Raw genomic sequence first — 20658 nt, 5'->3', positions numbered from 1 at the left:
CCCTCCTGTTTCAGCAGCAGAGCTGATGCTGACATTTGGCCGTGGTCACGTGGAGGATTCGCAGCCTTGCTGATGTGGTTTCTACTCATTGGTTCCTTTGAGCCAACGTGTTGTTATTCCCTGTGATGTCTTCTGAGCTTTTCAGTGTCTTACATAGTATCTGCCATAGTAGTGATGCTTTTTACAATTTGGACAGACTGATTTCTGGTCATACAAATGAAACACGTGGTTTTAGGCTTACTAGCCGTATTTAAGTTCCTTTTCTCATGCCCCAGCAGTGCTGTACTGGAACTGGTATAAGCTGCAAGCCAAGTGCTGTCCTCTGTCCCATCCTTGTGAGTGTTCTTACACAGTGGGAGTTTTGGGATCTGTGTTTCACACACTGACCCTGAGCTGCCACCGGCCCTGGGCTGCGGGCTGGTAAATACCTGCTGCCACAGATCAGGATGAGGATCTGTTCTCCTTGATTTGTATTAGCATGTCATTTTCTTCTGCCTGCTAATGGAGACTTTGCATTCTGTTTTTCAGGGAAGATCGACATGGTGAAATCAAAGTGGGGTCTGGCCCTGGCAGCTGTCGTGACAGTGCTCAGCTCTCTGCTGATGTCAGTTGGGCTGTGCACACTGTTTGGTTTGACACCCACTCTTAATGGAGGGTAAGCTTCCAGCACCAAACCTCTTCCTAAACAAGGGCAGATGGAGGTGAAATCCTTTGAAAACAGCTGTCCAATGTTTAGTCATTAAGTATTTTTCATCTGAGGTTACATCGTTTACTGATACTGCTGTGTAAAATTATCAGCAGACCCCTCCTGAGTTGAAGGGCCGTGTACTTCTGTCTGTCCAGCAGCAAGACCTTGCTAGATCACAGTGTTCCCAGAGCTGCCTCAGTGCTGAGCAATTGCCTCTTCAGCCTCAAGCAGAAGGAATTGGCTGGGCCAGGTCTTATTCCTGAACGTGATTTCCTGGCAGTGGACTGGGCACCCACATACCTTTCTCCTGCAGTGACTTGTCTTGGCATCCAGAAGGACTTACTGCTTTTTCTCTGGTTGGCTTCACTACATTTTGCTGGGAGAAAGTGTGTCAAGGTGTCAGAACTGACCTGCACTGTCTGCCTGCTGGCCAGCACGAGGGAGCGCGCACCCATTGCTCATCTCTGGCAGCATCTCTTCTGGCTGGGGTTCCTGTGGGTGCTCAGACTTTTGATGTGGTTGTTATGGTTGTTACCACTCGTGTTTGTGTTGAGAACACCTGAGAACTCAATTAAAGTTCAATTCAGAATCTTTTGGCTTTCAGACCCCTTCCCTAAGTAGCTGAGGAGTTACCCATCATTTTTCTTCCCATTTCTCCTTCCAGCTGCTGAAACAATTCAGGTCTGACCAGGAGGGAGATCTCTCAGTGCTGGCAATAGTTTACCAGGAGCCAGACCAAGAGAGGGGAATTCCTCCCCAAGAAGCCTAAAAGAGCTGTGAAAAATTGACTTCAGAAATGGAAATATTTGTTCCCTTTTTTACCTCTGTGGTAATTAGGAGAATTAATTACGGATCAGGATGAGCTGTACAAATAGAGCAGATAGGATCCATGGGGAGTTTATGCTTTTAACTCAGCCTACAACACAGTATTTGGATGCAGATGTATGAATGGAATTCAAGGGGGTTTTAACCTGGTTTTGGTTAGCACAGTGACCAAGGCCTTTGTGTGCTGTTAGCCTTACAGTTGTCACACTTAAGGGCTAAACTAATCCAGCCATTCCTTAATTAAGGCAGTCCTTATTTCTTAAAGTAGCTTTTCTGCAAAAATTCTTTGCCTTAAAATGATTGCATGGAAGGTTTCCTTTGGACTTCAAGCTCAACTCTTGGAAGCTTCATTCCTGCAGTGCTTTATAAACGCTGTTTAATTAGATGGAGGACGCTTGGATTCTGTGGTTCTGAGCACACTGGGCTTTCATTGACTTCTGGTGGCTCTGACAGGGTGGCTTTTTGGCAGGCTGGTGCTGCTGGTGTAAATGCCATGCAGCACTGTGGTGGGTGCACTTTGGTGTAAGGACTCTTGTAGGGATGGATCCCACAGAGGGGATCTGCTTCCACTCCTGAGTCAGCATCACCATCCCAAAGCGCGCCGAGCCTGCCCTGTCAGCTCTTAATGCTCATCATTTCCTGTTCTTGGCAGCTGCCTGAGGTGGGATCGTGCTGAAAAGTGAGGTGAAAGTAGGATTGAGGACTGCGTGGAGGATGGCTTGAGGGTGCCTAGAAGATCCTTCGACTGTCCTGCGTTGCCCAGTGTCTGCCAGAGCGCTTTCCCTCTTGCTGTCTGCTTCCAGACTGGGCAGTGTTTGTGCTGTGTCACTGCACCAGCTGCTATCATGCTAGGGTTTGCCCAGCCTCAGCCTGCAGTCAGACTGCCTTGGCTGGACTTTGATCTGACTTACAGCCTTTTTTATCCATTTTGACTCCAGCAGAGCCTTCTGGATATGGGTGTGTTGGTTTTAATGGCACTGCACTCACGATAAGCCCTTTTCCCTCACCTGTTTTTGTAAGAGAGCAGTATTGACTTTTTACTATCGCATGATACGTAAACCAGACCTTAATCATCATCAGTCTTCTTTCATCTTTCTTTGATGGTTTTCCCTTGTCTTACAGCATGGTTCAAATATGAATGAAATAAAATAATTACAGGTAAGGTAGACGTTAATCTCGTATTGCAGAAAGGAAAATTCAGTGGAGGTCAGTGATGTGATCTGCCCAGGATTTGAGGCTGAACTGAGGCAGAATGCTTGGAGATCACTGAGAGAGGGCTACGTGAGAGCTGGAGGATGTGAAGGCCTCACCAGCAGCTGCTATCTCGCTTAGATTAGAGCAATCACAACCTCAGATAATGACCCACTGCTGCTCCCTGTTCAGTGCTGCTGTTTGCAGGGTGTGACAGCTTGTATCTGACCTGCACAGCCTTGCATTGCTCTGCAGGAGAAGCTCATGTCGGATTGCTCTTAAGCTGCTTGTCGCCTGCAATGAAAACTGCTGACTCTTCGAGGACTATTTCAGCTCGTAATCTGTGCCTAATAATTAATTATCTTCAGCAATTGAAGCGGCTGTTGAAGCAGGGCGTAGTTGAGAGTTGTGGATTTCCTCTGCTAGGTTTGTGCTGCCTTCCAAAGGCTCACTGCAGGCAAGGCAAGGCAGGTCTGCTGTGCCGTGCAGGGCTGTGTGTGAGGACAGGAGTCTGCAAGGCTGTGCTTTTGGGCAGCCTGCTCTGCACATCTGTGCTGTGCTGTGCAGCACCCCTCTCCCTCGTGGCTGCCTCTCATTCCCTTCATTCAGCAGTTTCCATCCCTAAGGATTCCAAAGAGATTTTCTCACATCTGCGTTCTATCCCGAGCCACTGCTTGGAGGAGTGACACAGGTTATGAACTGAAAATGCCTTTAGATAAAGGCAGAACTGAGGGCTTGCTGCATTTTAGGTTCTGTGACATGTCCGAGGAGCCCCTGATGTCCTACGTGTCTCTGTGTTCTGTCACTTGATATGGGAATTCACCTCCTGTGCAGGTCGTGGACTGGATCTGGAGGGAGTGACACATTGCACAGCCACTGATAGAGCTGGCATTCAGATAGGAATCCTGCAGGTTTCGTGGGTTTTGTGTGTGTTTTTTTTCAGTAATCCTGCTTTGAATGGAGCTCTTGCTGTTTCAGCTTGCCATTTGTGCAAGGAATTGGAAGGACCTAGCTGAGTTAGCAGTGTTTCCAGGCAGGTGTTTTTTCCCCATTGACCTTGTAAGGTACAAGCTGATGGCAGCTGCCTGCCTGCAAATTCTGCTGAGCTGTAGGCAGCTGGAAACAGCCCTGGGAAGGTGGTTTCTGGTAGTGGCAGTAGGCAGGTGTGCTCCTGAAGCCTGTTGTTTAGCTGTCTGAGCTGTCAGTGAGTTGCACAGGGCTGAGGATACGTGCACAGAGCAGCACAGCACACACCCATTCCCCTCCAGAAGCATTTTTGCTTACATTGAGCTGGAGGGAGATGAAGAGATTTATGATCTGCCTTGTTTCTGGCATGGAACAGCTTTTTTTCCTCCTCCCCCCCCACTGATCTGAACTGTAAGTAATTAAAAGAGAGAAAAAAAAAAGTCACAATGATGTCCTTGAGCACTTGTTCTCTTCTGAATGTATCCTGAAGGGCACAACCACAGCAGTATGCATTCCTGAGCAGTGGGTGCCAACGATCCCTGGGAGGATTTGTTGGTGTGCAGTTCCTTTGTGCCCTGCACACTGTGCTGTGTGGTGGCTTCTAAGCAATCTGCTCCTTGGTGGTGGTGGGACAGGGCTCTGACCTTCACACTGCAGTGATGTTCCTAGTCCATCTTCCTCTCTGAACCTCTTTGTCCTACGACTCCTTGAGGGAGAAGAAAGAAGGGATTTGGCCAAGAGTAGTGGGTGGTGTTTCCTGCCTTTGGCTCCGGGGCGTTTGCAGTTTAGCCTGCGTTCTTCCCTTGTTCTCACCAAAGATTTCATTCTCAGTTCTGTTCCTGTGTCCTTTAGAGAGATATTTCCATACTTGGTTGTTGTCATTGGCCTGGAGAACGTGTTGGTCCTCACCAAGTCTGTTGTCTCTACGCCCGTTGACCTGGAAGTGAAGCTCCGCATCGCCCAAGGTATGCAGCCTGCGTGGACTCACAGCACCACAGAATGGCTTGGGTCGCAAGGGACCCCAAAGATCATCAAGATCCAACCCCCCTGCTGCAGGCAGGGCCTCCAACCTCAGCATTTAATACCAAACCAGGAAGGGTGGAAGGCTGCTGAGAGAGAAAAAGTAGGGTAATGCTGGGTCTGGGAGGTGGGGAGTGATCCTAGCTGTGCTCTGTAGTGGAAACAAGAGCTGTTTGTGTTGAGTGGGAACTGGGAGTTGAATCCTAATGGTCTGTCTTGGTATTTTTATGATTTCCAAGAACTGATGTAAGCCTGTAATTGCGAGCACTGCTTTTTGCAGCTCTTGGGTGAAGCATTGGCTAAATAGGGTGAAAAAAGTGCTGGTAAGGGAGAGCTGCATCCCCTGGTGAGGACATTTAGTACCTTTTCCTATTGTGTCATGGATACTGTAAGCACAGTTCACAGTTCTTCTTAAGTTCTGCTGAGTATGTGAGAAAATGATCTGCTCTCCAGCAGGATTGCAGTGTGCTCAAACCACGGGTAAATGGGGTTTGCAAACTTCACAACTATTTCTAAGCATTAGAAGTCCTTAGAGCTGGAAGGGACCTCTGAAGGCCATTTAGTCCAGCTGCCCTGCAATGCACAGGGACAGCACAGCTCCATCAGGGCTCAGGGCCTGATCCAGCCTGGCCTTGGAAGTCTGCAGGGATGGGGCATCTGCTGCATCTCTGACAGCCTGTGCCGGTGCCTCAGCACCTTCATCATCAGGTGGATTAATGGTAACCCATCTGATAAGGACACTGGAACATACAGGCCAGCTATTTGACTTGTAAGTAGATATCCAAGACAAGTCCCATGAATTTTAGCCTAAAAGTGCCCTTTTTTTGTCTGTTGGGTAAAGATGCTGAATGCAGCAGGCAGTCCTTTAAGCTGTGCTGGTGCCTGTTCACCTGCAAGCAGCCTCCTAACCTCTCTGTGCATGTTATTTCCCCAGGTTTGAGCAATGAGAGCTGGTCAATTATGAAGAATATGGCCACAGAGCTTGGGATCATCCTGATCGGGTATTTCACCCTTGTCCCAGCCATCCAGGTGAGTGTGGCTGATCAGTTTGAGCACGCAGGACAGGCTGCAGGCTTGTAGGCAGCACAGGAATGTGGTGTGCAATGCTTTGCATTAGCTGTTCAGGAGCACCCAGCTGCTTCATGGTGAGGAAGGGAGGAATCTGTGCCACAGCAGGAACGTTTCTCTGGGAAGCTGCCATGGGAAAGGCAGCGGTGCCTTTCGTTCAGTCAGTGCCAGGCACCTGCTTCAATCTCCTTGTGGCAGCTGTGTGTAAATAGCTTTGTCCTTGGGGCCATCTGTGTATGGGCTGCCACTGGGGCCACACGTAGTTCTGAGATTGTCCAGCAGATGCCTTCTGCTGGGAGCCTCAGTGCTCGCAGGCCATACGTGGATGTACTGCAGACGTGTCTGTAGTGATGCTGTGCTCCAAGGTTACGTGTGCAGCAGGTTGTATAGAAGGAGGAGTACGATTTTTCAGAGCCAGTTGATACAGCTGGGATCAGGAAGTTTGTCCTTGTTTTGCGTTCATTTCTTGGCCTAATGAAATGCCATCTAACACAGCAACCCTCGTTTCCTGTGGCTTTGCTGACTTTGTGATGGCTGCAGCTACCTGCCCTTAGGTCCCACCAGCAGGGAGGATGAAATGCAGGCACGCTCATCCACAACATGCCTATAATGCACTCTGCCACACAGATTAAGACAGAAACACTCAGCACCCTGCAAGGCCAACAGCTGCATCCCACAGTTCCTCAGCCTGCCTCTCAGAAACAGGAGGACGACAAGAGGAGCTATGCTAGAATTCCCCATGCCATCTCTGGCCACACGTTGTGCCTTGATTTTTGTGCGTGAAGCTGATTTGCAGACACTAGCAGGATTCATCCTTTGGGTCTAAACTGGGTTCATTCATTTGCCATGTCCTTCTTTCCCTTCGCTATGGAGGAGCCTGTGGAGTGCACTGATTACAGGAGACAAATGGGAATGAGGCAGAGCCACGGAGCTGTGTAGAAGCATGGCAAGAAGTGACGCTGTTCCTCGCCTCCACATGCACTCCTGTTCTTCACAGCATTTTGAACTGGGTGCTGACATCCATTTGTGGCTCTCTGTGCCTTTCCTGGGCTGCTTGTTTTCTCCACAGCAGGAATCTCACCGGGACGCTGGCTGTCTGCTGTGTGCCCCTTACCTGAGTCTGTCCCTGGGAATGAAGGACACTGTGCTTTATGGTGTTGCACAGACCAAGGAATCCTGCAGGAAAAGAGCCAGGCTGCGTACATCCAGCAGCTCTGTGCTGTCAGAGGAGCACTGCTGGGATCACCAGGTCCTCTGTGCAGGGAATGGCAGAAGAGCTGAAGGCCCAGGGATTGTAATGAGACCCCCAGTCTCCTTGCATTGTGCCGGTGGAGGCGCTGAGCTGCTGCAAGGTGCCCTGAGAGCCCCTGCTGTGTTCTTCTCTTGGCCACTCCTTTGTTCTGAAGCTCACACATTAATCCTGCACTCTCTGAAATCGGTTTGGGTTTTGCCACAGGGTGTGCAGTATCCAAGTATAAGAAGATTTCTGATTTCCAGGGCTAGCAGTTTCGGATATCTCTAATCCTAAGTGGAGGTATTAACAGAATTAATGTCTCTGTATGCAGAGCTTGCCATTTGTGGAAGCTGTTTGCTGAAGTCTGCGTGCAGTCCAGATGGATGTTGCTTTCCCTCTGCTTTTCTCCTTTCCAGAGGAACCTGGGTTGTGTTTTCAGCCCCCCACCCTTCCAAAACTTCATGTCAGATTGTTGAAGAAGCAATCAGAGAGAACTCAGAATCCTCCTCATGCTGTTTGTGCTGGAGGCGTGGGGAGGGCTGGGCAGCTGACCTGCTGGGTTCTCTCTTTCATATTGCACTGATTCTCAGATAACAAGCAATTTGATTGCTTACATTTCAGGAACAGTTTGAACAGAGGCTCCAAGGTTTGTTCAGAGGTTCGGGATGACTTGTCAGGCTGTTTGCATTTCACTGTGCTTCTGTTGGCCTGCAGCAGGGAGCTGGGGCAGAGCTGGGCAAGAGGAGGGCAATGGAAATGCAATCTGCTGACTGTGGCTGTCTGCAGGGATGGGGCACCACCACCTCTCTGGGCAACCTGTGCAGTGCCTCACCCCCTTACTGTACAAAACTCCTTTCTTCCATCAGTCTAAATCTCCCCTCTTTCAGATTGAAGCCATTTCCCCTTGCCCTGCCACACAGACCCTGCTACAGAATCAGCCCCCTTCCCTCTCACAGCCCCTTTAGGCACTGAAGGCTGCTCTCAGCTCTCCCTTCAGCCTTCAGCCCCAGCTCTGCCAGCCTGTTCTCACTTGTGATACATTCTGTTCTCATGCTCTCTTCACATTTACGGGATCTTGTTTGGGTCCTGACAGAAATTTGTACTTCCAAGGGGAACGAAACTCCTCCAGAATGCTTTAATTTGATGTTGTGTGAAGTTTAAAATGGAGAAGGGATGGCAGCACTGGTGGGAACTAGGAACGTGTGTTTGTTTTATAGAGGTGGTTTGGGAGTTGGCTGTTAGTGCTGTTGGTGAACCTGCTGTGCTTCTCATCCTTACTTCTGCAGAGGCATCTGCTGGGGAAATGGAGCATTGCAGGAGGATTAGAAAACACTTCTGCAGGTGTTTCTCGTGTACTTGGTTTTTAGAGACATGAAATAGTGGGTATGGGACTTCTCCATAGCCTGGTCTGGTATTAAATGTGAAGGTCGATGGCCCTGCATGTGGCAGGGGGTTGGAGCTTCGTGATCCTTGAGGTCCCTTCCAAGCCAACCATTCTGTGATTCTCCAGGGCTGTAGAACTGGAACGTGTCCATCAGATAAGGATTAACCAAGCACGTGCTTTAGCTGGAGCCCTAAGGAATGGCTGCAGGTCATACAGTGCCTTTGGTGGTCTTCCTTTGGGGAGTGACTGTACCCCACTCCTGGGCTCCCCATGTTCCTGGGGGAGTTTTAAATAGGAGGGAAAGCTCACTGGTGATCGTGGCAATAGGATTTGTCAGTAAAATGAACTCAGGCCCGTGCTCTGGGCAGGGGTTTGCTGAGCTGCCTTTTTCTGAAGCTGAAATGTTTACCATTGCAGCTGTAGCTCTCTGCCACAGCTAACGCCTGTGTTCTGCCTGCAGGAGTTCTGCCTCTTCGCTGTGGTCGGCCTGGTGTCTGACTTCTTTCTGCAGATGCTCTTCTTCACCACGGTGCTGTCCATCGACATTCGCCGCATGGAGGTAAGGAAGGGCCTCAGGATGGCTTTCTGCTTTGGGTCTTGCTTCTCTGCTGGTGTGGAGAGACTAAAGGAAGCATACCTTGTGGGTTTCGTTCTCTTAGGCATTAAGGATTGGGTGGTAAGAGCTCTGGGGCAGGGCTTGCTGGTTACACGCGTGCGATTGGGGATGGGACTTGGGGGGCTTGGGTGCCCTCAGGTGTATAAACATGCAGAGTTTGGATAAGTGGGCTGGAAGGAGAGCTGGTGACCGCAGGAGTGTGAAGAGAGCGTGCGTGCCAGGGAGAGACTGGGCCAGACTGAGCCGAGAGCGCGTGTGGGAGCTCGGGGCCAGCACTCACCCGGTCCAGGTGAGTGTGGACGGCTGGCTGCACGCCGTGCCCATCGCTCCATCGCTTCTCCCTTGGCAGCTCGCCGACCTGAACAAACGGTTGCCAGCAGAGGCCTGCCTGCCCCCAGCAAAGCCTGCCGGCCGGAGGCAGCCAGCCGTGCGACCCGCAACCCCGCACACCATCACCCTGCAGCCGTCGTCCTTCAGGAACCTGCGCCTGCCCAAGAGGCTGAGGGTCATCTACTTCTTTGCCAGGACCCGCCTGGCCCAGAGACTCATCATGGTGAGCTGCAGGGTGGGATCAGACGTCCTGCTGGGCTCTGAGCCGACCCAAATGGGCTTCCAAGGGAAAGGGAAAAGAGAAAAGCTGAACGTTTGGAGGAGAGAAGGCTGCGGGGGGACCTCATGGTGGCCTTCAGTGCTTGGAGGGAGTGGATAAACAGGAGGGGGAACGGCTGTGTGTGAGGGTGGGTGGTGATGGGACAAGGGGAATGGTTTTAAAGTGAGACAGGGGAGGTTTGGGTTGGATATGAGGAGGAAGTTTTTCAGCCAGAGGGTGGTGAGGCACTGGCACAGGTTGCCCAAGGAGGCTGTGGATGCCCCATCCCTGCAGGCATTCAAGGCCAGGCTGGATGTGGCTCTGGGCAGCCTGGGCTGCTGGTTGGTGACCTGCACACAGCAGGGGGTTGGAGCTGGATGAGCATCGTGCTCCTTTGCAACCCAGGCCATGCTGTGATTCTATGATTTTCATGCATCTTTGCTCCCCTGCAAGACTTAGATTTCCCCGTGGTAAATAATTCAGGAGCAGCTTCTCTAAGAACATCCCTCTGCATACAGCAGCCTCAGGGCTTTGTGTTTGCACAGAGTGTGCAGGTAGCAGACAAGTTCCTGATATTTGCTTTGAGAGGCTTTTATACGAGCAGATCTTGAAGGACTGTGAAAGTGGAGGGAAAAGGTATTTACAGAGCAAAAGCCCCGTTTGTTCCTGCAGGTAGTGTGGAATAAAGGCATGGAGACACTTCTCTCCATGGAAGCCTAATACGTTCCCTTTTACAGGTGTGACTGCAATGGTTGCACAGCACTGCACCTATTTGTCCTCTGCATCTCAGGTCTGGATGTTTGTAATGCAAACAGTGCAGACCGTGCATTTCTTGGCTCTGCAAAGCACAGCCCAGCCTGTTTCTGCCAGCTAAAACTGATGCAAGTTGGTGCATATCTGAGAGGCATGGCTGTGCCACGTGTTGCAGAGTTAAAGCAGAGCCCTGCTCTGAGCCTCCCCAGCACTGTCTGAGGATGGCAGATGTGCTGATCTCAGCCGTCAGCGAGAAATCTCTTCCCTGCTGTGCATTAGAGTGGGCCAAGTGGAGCTCCTACCATCAGGCTGAGTCAGATAGCTCCCAGAAAAGCAGCACTCACATTCGCTGTGCTCTGTGCAGCCTCTCCCAATCTTCTTAAAGGATAAATGTCTGGGGTAAGAATGTCACTGAGGGCTGGGATGTGCTGAGCAGCTCAGAGGGCTCGCAGGGCAGGAGGGGCTGCATGCAGGGCCATGCACTGAGTGCTGTGTCTCCTTGCTCACGGTGCAGGCTGGGACAGTGATCTGGATTGGAATCCTGGTTTATACGGATCCTGCCGGTCTCCGCACCTACCTCACGTCACAGGTCACTGAACAGAGCCCTCTGGGTGAAGCAGGCCTGCCTCCCATGCCCGTTCCTGGAGGGGTCCTTCCTGCTGGAGACCCCAAGATTGATCTCTCAGTCTTCCCATCGGACCCCATACAGCTGTCAGAGAACCAAACCCAGCAGCGCGAGCAGCAGGCGGGGCTGGAGACCCTGGGCAGGCTGGAGACAAACCAGCACACTTGGGCCCAAGGACCAGAAGGCAAAGGGAACGGGCAAACGGAGCTGGGAACTGAAGCAGAGGTCACCTGGGGAGCAGAGGATGAAGAGATTTGGAGGAAGCTTTCCTTCAGACACTGGCCGTCCCTCTTCAGCTATTACAACATCACTCTGGCCAAGAGGTGGGTGGGCTGGCTCCTCCTGCTGCTGGGCAGTGGTAGCGAGCTGTGCGGGGCTGCCTGTCTGAGAATGGGGGTTGTGTTTCTCTCTTGTGCTCTTGGTTGTGTTGCTGGCTCTTTGCCTTCATCCCAGGTGTCGTATTTTCGGGAGAAGACGTTTAGAATTCTGTAAAATGATGCGTGGTTGTGTGTGTGGTGGGGATGGTGCGTCAGGAATTGAGTCAGTTGAGTTGAAGAAATGCCGATCGCTTCTGGTCTGCGCTGTAGAGGAAACTGTAATCGTTTTCTCTCTACTTAAATCACTGTGATCCATCTGAGGCCAACAGTAGCACACTGCACTGTGGGCAGCCTGCCTTGGCTGCTGAGGAGAAGAGCTGAGGGTAACGAGAAGGAAACCCAGTTGGGTTTTTGTGTCTCTTTGCGCTGGGTGACGCTAAGCTCTCCTCATCTCCATCCTTTCAGGTACATCAGCATCCTGCCAGCAATCCCAGTCACGCTGTACCTGAACCCACAAGAGGCCTTGGAAGTGCGGCACCCCCAGGAGGCCAACCGCTACCAGCCCTTCTTGTCCTCCAGTGGTGGGAGGTTGAATGCTGAAGCTCAGCCCGACCAGACGTCATCCAGGCTGCAAGGACACCGGGATGTCACCCTTTACAAGTAAAAGAGGCCTTGCTGCAGCCTCCTGACCACCCTTAACTCTCTTGAGACACAGGTTGCTCTTTGGCTGTTGGGCTTTTCTGCTGGTGGGGAAAAAAAAAGGAAAACGATGAGATCCATGTCAGGCTTCAGTGCAAAATCCTGTAACGCTCAGGGCACTGCAGCTCTGCTCACACAGCCCTAAATTCATCCTTGGCACTGCTTCCCTCCGCTGAGCTCCTCAGCAGGATGTGGTGTGTGTGGCACATAGCACACCTTGCTGCTGGTGGGGTGCAGGGCACTTGGTGCCGGTGTCTGTGGATGGCTGTGGGCAAACAGTGTGCAGACACTCGTGTGCAAATGTTCACTGCCATATCCTGAGCGTTGTGCAGTGAGTCCTGCACCTCGGAGTTACTGTGATGTGTTTCAACAGGGTGGTTTTAACAGTGAGGTGAGAAGTGTTACTGCTGGCACCGTTGTGGGGTGTATTGCTGGGGAGCAGGGATACTCAGCTTTGGGGATAGATGCTGGGACTCAGCAGTGCTTTATTGGGTGTTACATCAAGCTCCCATGCAGCAAAGAACTTCCCTTCCTACTGAGAACAAGCTCTCAGAGGAGCCCCCAGCTCTCCATCCCAATCTGTGTTCTCCCTGGGCTTTGTTCAGCATTCCTGGTGTTGCTCTGATCCCCACCTCATGTTTTGCATGCTGTCCTACTGCTCTTCTTCTAGAAAAGTCTGGAAATCTCTTTGAAATCAACATTTCCCTATAAAAATACCCTTCGTTTTCCAGAAATCACTGTAGAATCACAGAATGGCTCAGGTTGGAGGAGCCCTCAGAGCTCACCACGTTCCAGCCCCCTGCTCAGGGAGTGCAGCCAGCTGCTGGACCAAGCACTGGATCAAAGCAGCACGCACCTTGCTGCAAATGCTCTCAACAAGAATTTAGACCAGCAGCACGTGTCAGTGTATTCCAACAGAGCAGAAGTGAGCAGCCAGGCCTTCGTCTCACCCGTTTTCTCTTTCTGCCTGCACAGGGTGGCTGCGCTGGGCCTGGCTTCAGGCATTCTCCTGGTCCTGCTGCTCTTCTGCCTCTACCGACTGTTGTGCCCCAAGAACTACGGGCAGAACGGGCTGTCGCACAGCAGGAGGAGGAGGGGGGACCTGCCCTGTGATGACTACGGTTACTCCCCACCCGAGACTGAGATCGTCCCCCTGGTCCTCAGGGGGCACCTCATGGTGCGTTAGCTGGGTGGCTGTCAGCACAAAGGCGTCTTTTAATCTCTGCGGTGTGTTGGAACTGCAGCCTTGCTGTGATGCAGCCTTGGGGGCTGACAGCAGGGGTGAATTTTGTACAGGGAAATCAGGGCGAGTTTTTTTGCCATCGCTGTTATTCCATCCCTTTGTATGAAGCTGCTGACTGATGGGCTGTGCTGATCCAGCCTTCCTTGCTGGGGCAGCTGTGGATCCCCGATATGTAATGCCTACTGAATCTTTCTTCTAAATGCTAGTTGAATAGGTGTGAGCTGTTAAATATTGTTTCCAGTGCTAAATCCATCCTTGAGCATGCCCAGAATGGTGCTGCTGCTCAGCTCACTCATGTTCCTTGATGGAAGAGCTTTTTCTTCCACTGTGAGATAAAACAAAGCTCTGAGGCACCCATCCAGATCGAGTCTCATGGAGGCACTGCTGAGTCACTCTGTCCTGCAGAGCCCGCTGTGTTGCCCCTGTTTTCACCATCCCTGCATCTCCTGTCCGTGCTGTGCTCACACTGGGTTGTGTGGCTGCAGACATGACTGATCCTACCATCTTTTTGGGCTGTACTTTGTCAGGGAAAGGCAGATGGAGCCTGCTTTGCTTGTAGCAGTCTGTGGTGCACAGCTGGGACTTGGACCAGAGCGTGTTTTCCTTCGAACACCCACAGGCTGCTAAGCCAGCCGTGGGGTTTGGACATGAGATGTATCCTCTGCATGGTTTCTTGATCACACACAGAGTGGCTGTGAGAGCCCAGAGGCCCTGCTGGTGCCACGTGCTGAGCTGTGCTCCTTCTCCCTTCGCAGGACATTGAATGCCTGGCTAGTGATGGGATGCTGCTCGTCAGCTGCTGCCTGGTGGGGCAGATCCGTGTGTGGGATGCTCAGACTGGAGACTGCCTCACTGTCATCCCCAAACCCAGGTGAGTGGCTCTGAACCAGCTGCCCCACACACGTCAGGCTGCTGCAGACCTCTGTGCCTGGAGGCAGCGGTCACTGCCCTCAGTGCAGCCCTGTCACAGAATCATAGAGTCACAAGGTTGGAAACGACCTATAAGACCCATCTAGTCCGACCTCATCACCCAGCCCTGCTCCTTGCCATCACTGTGCTGGTGATTTGTGTCTCTGTGGAGGGCAGGCTTACTGCCTCGGCATTCCTATCCACCCCAGCCCCTCTGAGGCAATGAAAACAGAAGAGCTGACCCTTTTACCACCATCTTTCAGGTTACGAAGAGATAGCAGTGGCATTTTTGACTACCAGGAAAGCTGGGATCACAGCCCGGATGGCAAAAACGGTCTGGATGACTCTTTTGAGAGCAGCCATCAGCTGAAGAGGATGCTGAGCCCTCCCCAGCCGCCCCTCTTCTGCGACCAACCAGACCTCACATCCCTCATCGACACCAACTTCTCCGAGCAGGTGAAGGTGGCTGAGTCAGAGCCGCGGCTCCGTGCCGTGGGGAGAAGCCAGAAGGAGGCCGGCTACGATTTCAGCAGCCTGGTTGGGAAGGTGTACGAAGAGCACAGCACGTCCAACTGCATCAACTTCAGCGGCCTCTCAGCCCCACACGGGCAGGCTGGGTTCTGTGTGGGGGGCAGCGCTGCTCGCTCCCTGGGCTGCGGCAGTGAGGAGGGCGGCTGCGGCGGCCGCAGGAGGAGCCTGGGGGATGAGTCCCTAACGGGGTTTGACAAGTCGGCACCTCTTCCCTGCTGGGGAGGAGACTTCGAGAGCTCTGTCTGGAGCCTGGATCTGCAGGGGAATCTCATCGTGGCTGGCCGCAGTAACGGCAAGCTGGAGGTAAGCAGGGCAGCTCCTGCTGGCCGGCACCGGGTGAGCAGTGCTGGGCAGGGCTGGGCCAGAACCCCCAGCAGCAGGCAGGGCTATGGGATGGGGCAGAAATCTGCCCTGAAAATCTCGGTGCTTCGGTTCAGTTCTGTTGTATAACGGGGCAGGAGTTGCGGTGTGGTGTCTGCTGTCACCCAGAGCAACTTGGAAAGAGCTTCTCCTTCGTCGGCTTTATTCCTCATTCTTCAGTGTAAGGAAAATAATTGCTTTGTGTAGTGCGAGGTAAAGCAGTGCTCTTGGAGACTGGGGAAGCTTTGAGGCTGCTGTGCCACTGGGTAGTGGCATAAAGGAGGATGGGAAGGGGCTCTGTAGGAAGATTGCTGGCTTAGAAGCAAGCTTGAATTGGAAATTTAGATCTCCAACTTTCAGAATTGGTTTAATCTGAATCTAATTTTTGGTAAGTAAGCTAGATTTTTCCTTCAAATAAACGCAGCAAATGTTCTTTTGATGCACTTCTGAGCTGCTGCCATGAGCTCAGTGCAGGATGCACGTGTAGCACACCAGCATTCGTTGTGACCCCAGTAAGAAAGGCACCCATTGATCACAGATTAAAACACCGTTTATTAGAAGTAATGCTAGAAGGAAGAAGAGGACAGTGTGACCTTGCATCCCTCTGTTCACTGGGATCCCCACGCTGTGCTGCACGGGGCAGGTTGCTGCTCACACAGCACCCCCAGTCGTGTCCATGAAGGGTTTGTGTCTGTAGGATCCCTGGGAGATCAAACTGCTGGGTGGTGCTGGGCTCAGCATCACAGCACAAAACCTTTCTCCTTCCAGGTGTGGGATGCTATCGAGGGCACCCTGCGCAGCAGTAATGAGGAAAGTCAGTCTGGCATCACAGCCCTCGTGTTCCTGAACAACAGGTAACCTGTGCTCGTGTTTGGTGGTCCCTATAGAGGAGGAGGATGTGGAGGGTGAGCCCAGACCTCAGTGTGACCCCCTGTGTGCAGGGCATACAGCCCCAGCCTGGCAGGCTCCCTGCGAGGTGTTTGCTCCCTGCTTCCACTCAGTCCCAGCGGTCACTCTTTCACACTCAAGCTTTCTAGTAGTGGAGTATCCAGAGTAATTCTGACAGCTGTGTCTTTGGGTGCCACTTTCTGCTCAGACCTGAAGCATTTCCGTCTGCTGCTGGTTGATGGAGTTTCCAAGCACGAGGAGCTGGCACAGTTCGTGCTCTGCCTGGGGAGGTTCACTTCGGGGCTGTCACCCCTGGAGAGCAGGGAGCCCTCTGCTCATGGAGCTCATTTCTCCTCCAGGATCGTTGCTGCTCGGCTGAATGGCTCCTTGGATTTCTTCTCGCTGGAAACACACACGTCCTTGAACCACCTGCAGTTTCGAGGTGAGCAGGCATCATCTCACAGCCCCTACCTGAGCCTTTGCATCAATGCTTCGTTCCAAAAGCGCTGCAGGATGCCACATCTGACACTGAGCAGAAGGAGGCCTTCTTTGGGAATTCTTTGAGGAGGGAAAGCATTCTGAGCACTGCTTTTCACAGCATCACAGAATGGTTGGGTTGGAAGGGACCTCAAGGCTCACGAAGCTCCAACCCCCCACCAATGCAGGGCCACCAACCTCCCCATTTCACAGCAGCCCAGGCTGCCCAGGGCCCCATCCAACCTGGCCTCCAACACCTCCAGGCATGGACGGGGCATCACAGCCTCTCTGGGCAGCTGTTCCAGCCCCTCACCACTCTCACAGCACACAACTTCCCCTGACATCCAACCTCCAGCTGCCCTCCCTCAGCTCCAAACCATTTCCCTCGTCCTGCTGCCATCTCCCCTTTCCAAGAGCTGACTCCCCTCCTGTCTGTAGGCTCCCTTTAGGTACTGTTCTCCAGTGCCTGAGTCTGAAGAGTGGAGCTGTGCTTTAGGGTCAACTCTGCCCTGCATCTCTTTCCTCTCCCAGCTCTCAGTTACTCCTTCAGCAAGGTCTGCTCCAGGCACTGGCTCCCCACATGGCACAGCTGTGACACACAGGAGTTGAAATACCACTGGTGGTATCTGTTCTGCACTGTGGTGGCTCGTTTGCTTCTGGGATGGCTTGGAATGGAGAGAAGCCATTGCAGGGGGATGGTTTCACTCCCTGGGGTCTGCATGCTGTGGGAAGGAGGAGCAGGCTCTGTGGGAAAGGCCTAGCCATGGAAATGCTGTTTCCCTGCAGGGCGCACAGCTGTGTGCTCTCTTTCACAAGGACAGCCACAGTGCTCTTCAGTTTCACCCTTCTCAGACTTGCCAAGGACTGACTGTGGAAGGACTGCTGATTTGCTCAGCTCTTTGGTGCCCAGGCTCACATTGGGTTCAGCCCCAGGCATCCTCGTTGTGCCCCTCTGGCTGAGATCACACGCAGAGCTGCAGTGAGGACTTACTGTGCTCTCTCACTGCAGGAGCCCCGAGCAGAAGCAGCATCCCATCCTCCCCAGTGTTCAGCAGCAGCGATGTCATCGTGTGCCAGCTCACCCACACCGTCTCCTGCGCCCACCAGAAACCCATCACAGCACTGAAGGCTGCAGCAGGACGGCTGGTCACGGGCAGCCAGGACCACACTTTGAGGGTGAGCAGCCTCTTGGGTGGGGGTGAGCTCCATTCGTGCACAGTGGGGGCGATGCTGGCACGTGTGTGTGTGTGTGCAGGAAGGTGTGCAGGAAGGCAGAGCGTGCCTGGGTGGTGTGGTTGGTGCGGTGCAGTGCAGTGCAGTGCGTTCCTGAAGTTGTGCTCATCTGCATGGTGGGGGCTCCTTGGTGGTAGAATGGCAGAGCTCTGTGTAAGGTATCTTAGTGAACATAGCATGGAGTAACAGAACTGCAGGAGAATTTGGAAGGGACATCTGGAGATCCCCCAAACTCCAACCCCCCCCCCCCCCTCCAAAGCAGGTTCCCTGCAGTAAGCTGTACGAAAAAGCATCCAGGTGGGTTTGAGTATCTTGAAGGAGAGAAGGAGATTCCCCACCTCTCTGGGCTCTGTTCCAAGGCTCTGCCCCCCTTATGAGAAGGGTGTTCCTCAGGTTCAGATGGAACTTTCTGTGTTCCAGTCTGTGCCTGCTGCCCCATGTCCTGGCATTGGGCAGCACCAAACAGAGCCCAGCCCCTCCCTTCAGCTCCCCTCAGCCCCGCTCAGATCCCCATCAGCACCACTCAGATCCCCTCAGCACTGCTCAGATCCCCTCAGCAGCACTCAGATCCCCATCAGCAGCACTCAGATCCCCTCAGCACTGCTCAGATCCCCTCAGCACTGCTCAGATCCCATCAGCAGCACTCAGATCCCATCAGCCCTGCTCAGATCCCATCAGCAGCACTCAGATCCCCATCAGCAGCACTCAGATCCCATCAGCAGCACTCAGATCCCCTCAGCACTGCTCAGATCCCCTCAGCACTGCTCAGATCCCATCAGCACTGCTCAGATCCCATCAGCACTGCTCAGATCCCATCAGCAGCACTCAGATCCCCTCAGCACTGCTCAGAACCCCATCAGCACCACTCAGATCCCTCAGCCTTCTCTCCACCATGCACACAGCCCAGGGCTCTCATCCTGCCCCATCAGGAGGTGCTCCAGGCCCCACCACCCCACAGCTGGGCTCTGTGCAGCAGTTCCCACCTCCTGGAGCCGGGCGGCCCCGCACTGCAGCGCTCCTGATGCGCCCCCCAGGGCAGAGCAGAGGGGAGGAGCAGCTCCCTGCCCTGCTGGCTGTGCTCTGTGCAGTGCATCGCAGGGTGCCGGGGGCCTCCTTGGCTACCAGGGCACGCTGCTGGCTTATGGTCAACCATTGGTCAACTGTTGGTCCACCAGGACCTCCAGGTCCTTCTCTGCAGAACTCCTCCCCAGCAGCTCACTGGATTCCTTGGTGCCCAGCTCTCAAGCTGTGCAGCTCCTCCTGTGTGGCAGCATCACAGCCTTCTGATATGGGAGACCCTCCTGCCTCTGGGCTGGGTGATTTCTGGGACAGTGTCTGGGTTGGGGGGTGTCCCCATTCTCCCCTGACCCTTCCCTGTGCCCTGCAGCCCCTCACCTCTGCCCCTCGTGCCCCACAGGTGTTCCGCCTGGAGGATTCCTGCTGCCTGTTCACACTGCAGGGCCACTCAGGAGCAATCACTGCTGTGTACATTGATCAGGTGAGCTCAGCCGGGGTGGGAACCAGGAGAGCATCCCTTATGATGGCTGCTGAGCCAGAGGGGCTGTGATACGTGTGGAGAAGTTGGCGTGTGCTCCTCTGAGATAGCAGAGGGTGCGACCCCTGCTGAGGGTTTGCTCTCTGTCCCTTGGGAAGAGGAATGAGAGCAGGGAGTCCTGGGTGGTCCGGGTGGCTCCGCTGCTCTGCTCTGCGCTTCCTGACCCGGCTCTGCCCCTCACAGACGATGGTGCTGGCGAGTGGAGGGCAGGATGGGGCCATCTGCCTGTGGGATGTGCTGACGGGCAGCAAGGTGAGCCACATGTATGCACACCGCGGGGACGTCACCTCCCTCACCTGCACCACGTCCTGCGTCATCAGCAGCGGCCTGGATGACGTGATCAGCATCTGGGACCGCAGCTCGGGGATCAAACTCTACTCCATCCAGCAGGTCGGTGGCAGTGGGGGGCAGGAGGGAGGCTGGAGGGTTCCCCAGCAAACCCCACAGAGTGTGTGGATGTGTGGGCTGAGGGGGAACAGCTGGTGTACAAGGGTGGGTGGTGATAGGACAAGGGGGAATGGTTTTAAAGTGAGACAGGGGAGGTTTAGGTTGGATATGAGGAGGAAGTTTTTCAGCCAGAGGGTGGTGAGGCACTGGCACAGGTTGCCCAAGGAGGCTGTGGATGCCCCATCCCTGCAGGCATTCAAGGCCAGGCTGGATGTGGCTCTGGGCAGCCTGGGCTGCTGGTTGGTGACCTGCACACAGCAGGGGGTTGGAGCTGGATGAGCGCTGTGCTCCTTTGCACCCCAGGCCGTTCTGTGATTCTATGATACGATTCAACTCCAGCCCCACTCCTGGCACAGTGCTGGGGCTGAGCCTGTTCTGCTTCACTTCCATGCAGGAAATGGGCTGCGGCTCCAGCCTGGGCGTCATCTCCGACAACCTGCTGGTGACGGGCGGGCAGGGCTGCGTCTCCTTCTGGGACATCGGCTACGGCGATCTGCTGCAGACTGTCTACCTGGGGAAGAGCAACGAGTCGCAGCCCGCGCGGCAGATCCTCGTGCTGGAGAACGCCGCCATCGTCTGCAACTTCGGCAGCGAGCTCAGCTTGGTCTACGTGCCCTCAGTGCTGGAGAAACTGGACTGAGGAGGGACGGGTGCTGCAGGCCGGGCGGTGAGCGCCGGGTGGATGCGGCGATGGGACGGACCTGGATGTGCAGCTCTACAGGGCTCTGCTGGCTCTGCTCCGTGTGAACTGCTCTGTGTCGGCCGCCAGGCTGCAGGCACTGAGCCCTGCGGCCTCCCCGCGTTTCCTGCGCTGCTCCTGGGCTGCATGGGATGGTCGGAGGTTGGTGTGCGTGCTGCTGAGGCAGCGTGCTGGAGGCACTGTGCTCTGCTGCAGCACCCTGCGTGGGACAGGAGCTGCAGGGCTGCTGGCTGCAGCGGGAAATGCAACTGGGGCGTGTTGAGGTGGTTCCCTGAGCCGGGCAGCTGTTGAGATCGAATGAAAGCAGTGAGTGTGGAAGCGTGGAGCTGGGGGGCTCAGG

The 20658-nt window shown here is 53.8% G+C and overlaps 1 protein-coding gene across 1 annotated transcript in view; it reads left to right on the top strand.

The window, feature by feature from the left end:
• Positions 1–20258, top strand: part of SCAP (SREBF chaperone) — a gene marked incomplete at both ends in the record, with an annotated part of 38486 nt that extends 18228 nt beyond the window's left edge. Inside the window, 16 exons of the mRNA XM_079538263.1 lie at positions 529–655; positions 4523–4635; positions 5625–5719; positions 8837–8935; positions 9342–9545; positions 10849–11282; positions 11742–11936; positions 12951–13152; positions 13974–14089; positions 14391–14961; positions 15787–15872; positions 16266–16348; positions 17393–17559; positions 19034–19114; positions 19355–19561; positions 20013–20258. Of these exons, the coding sequence (XP_079394389.1) occupies positions 529–655; positions 4523–4635; positions 5625–5719; positions 8837–8935; positions 9342–9545; positions 10849–11282; positions 11742–11936; positions 12951–13152; positions 13974–14089; positions 14391–14961; positions 15787–15872; positions 16266–16348; positions 17393–17559; positions 19034–19114; positions 19355–19561; positions 20013–20258 (3026 nt within the window). The remainder of the gene's footprint in view (positions 1–528; positions 656–4522; positions 4636–5624; positions 5720–8836; positions 8936–9341; positions 9546–10848; positions 11283–11741; positions 11937–12950; positions 13153–13973; positions 14090–14390; positions 14962–15786; positions 15873–16265; positions 16349–17392; positions 17560–19033; positions 19115–19354; positions 19562–20012) is intronic.
• Between the last annotated feature and the right edge of the window lie 400 nt (positions 20259–20658).

Source organism: Tetrao urogallus (genome assembly GCF_951394365.1).
Source record: "Tetrao urogallus genome assembly, chromosome: 7".
In the NCBI taxonomy this organism is placed as follows: domain Eukaryota; kingdom Metazoa; phylum Chordata; class Aves; order Galliformes; family Phasianidae; genus Tetrao; species Tetrao urogallus.
This window is presented reverse-complemented; position numbering and strand designations above follow the sequence as displayed.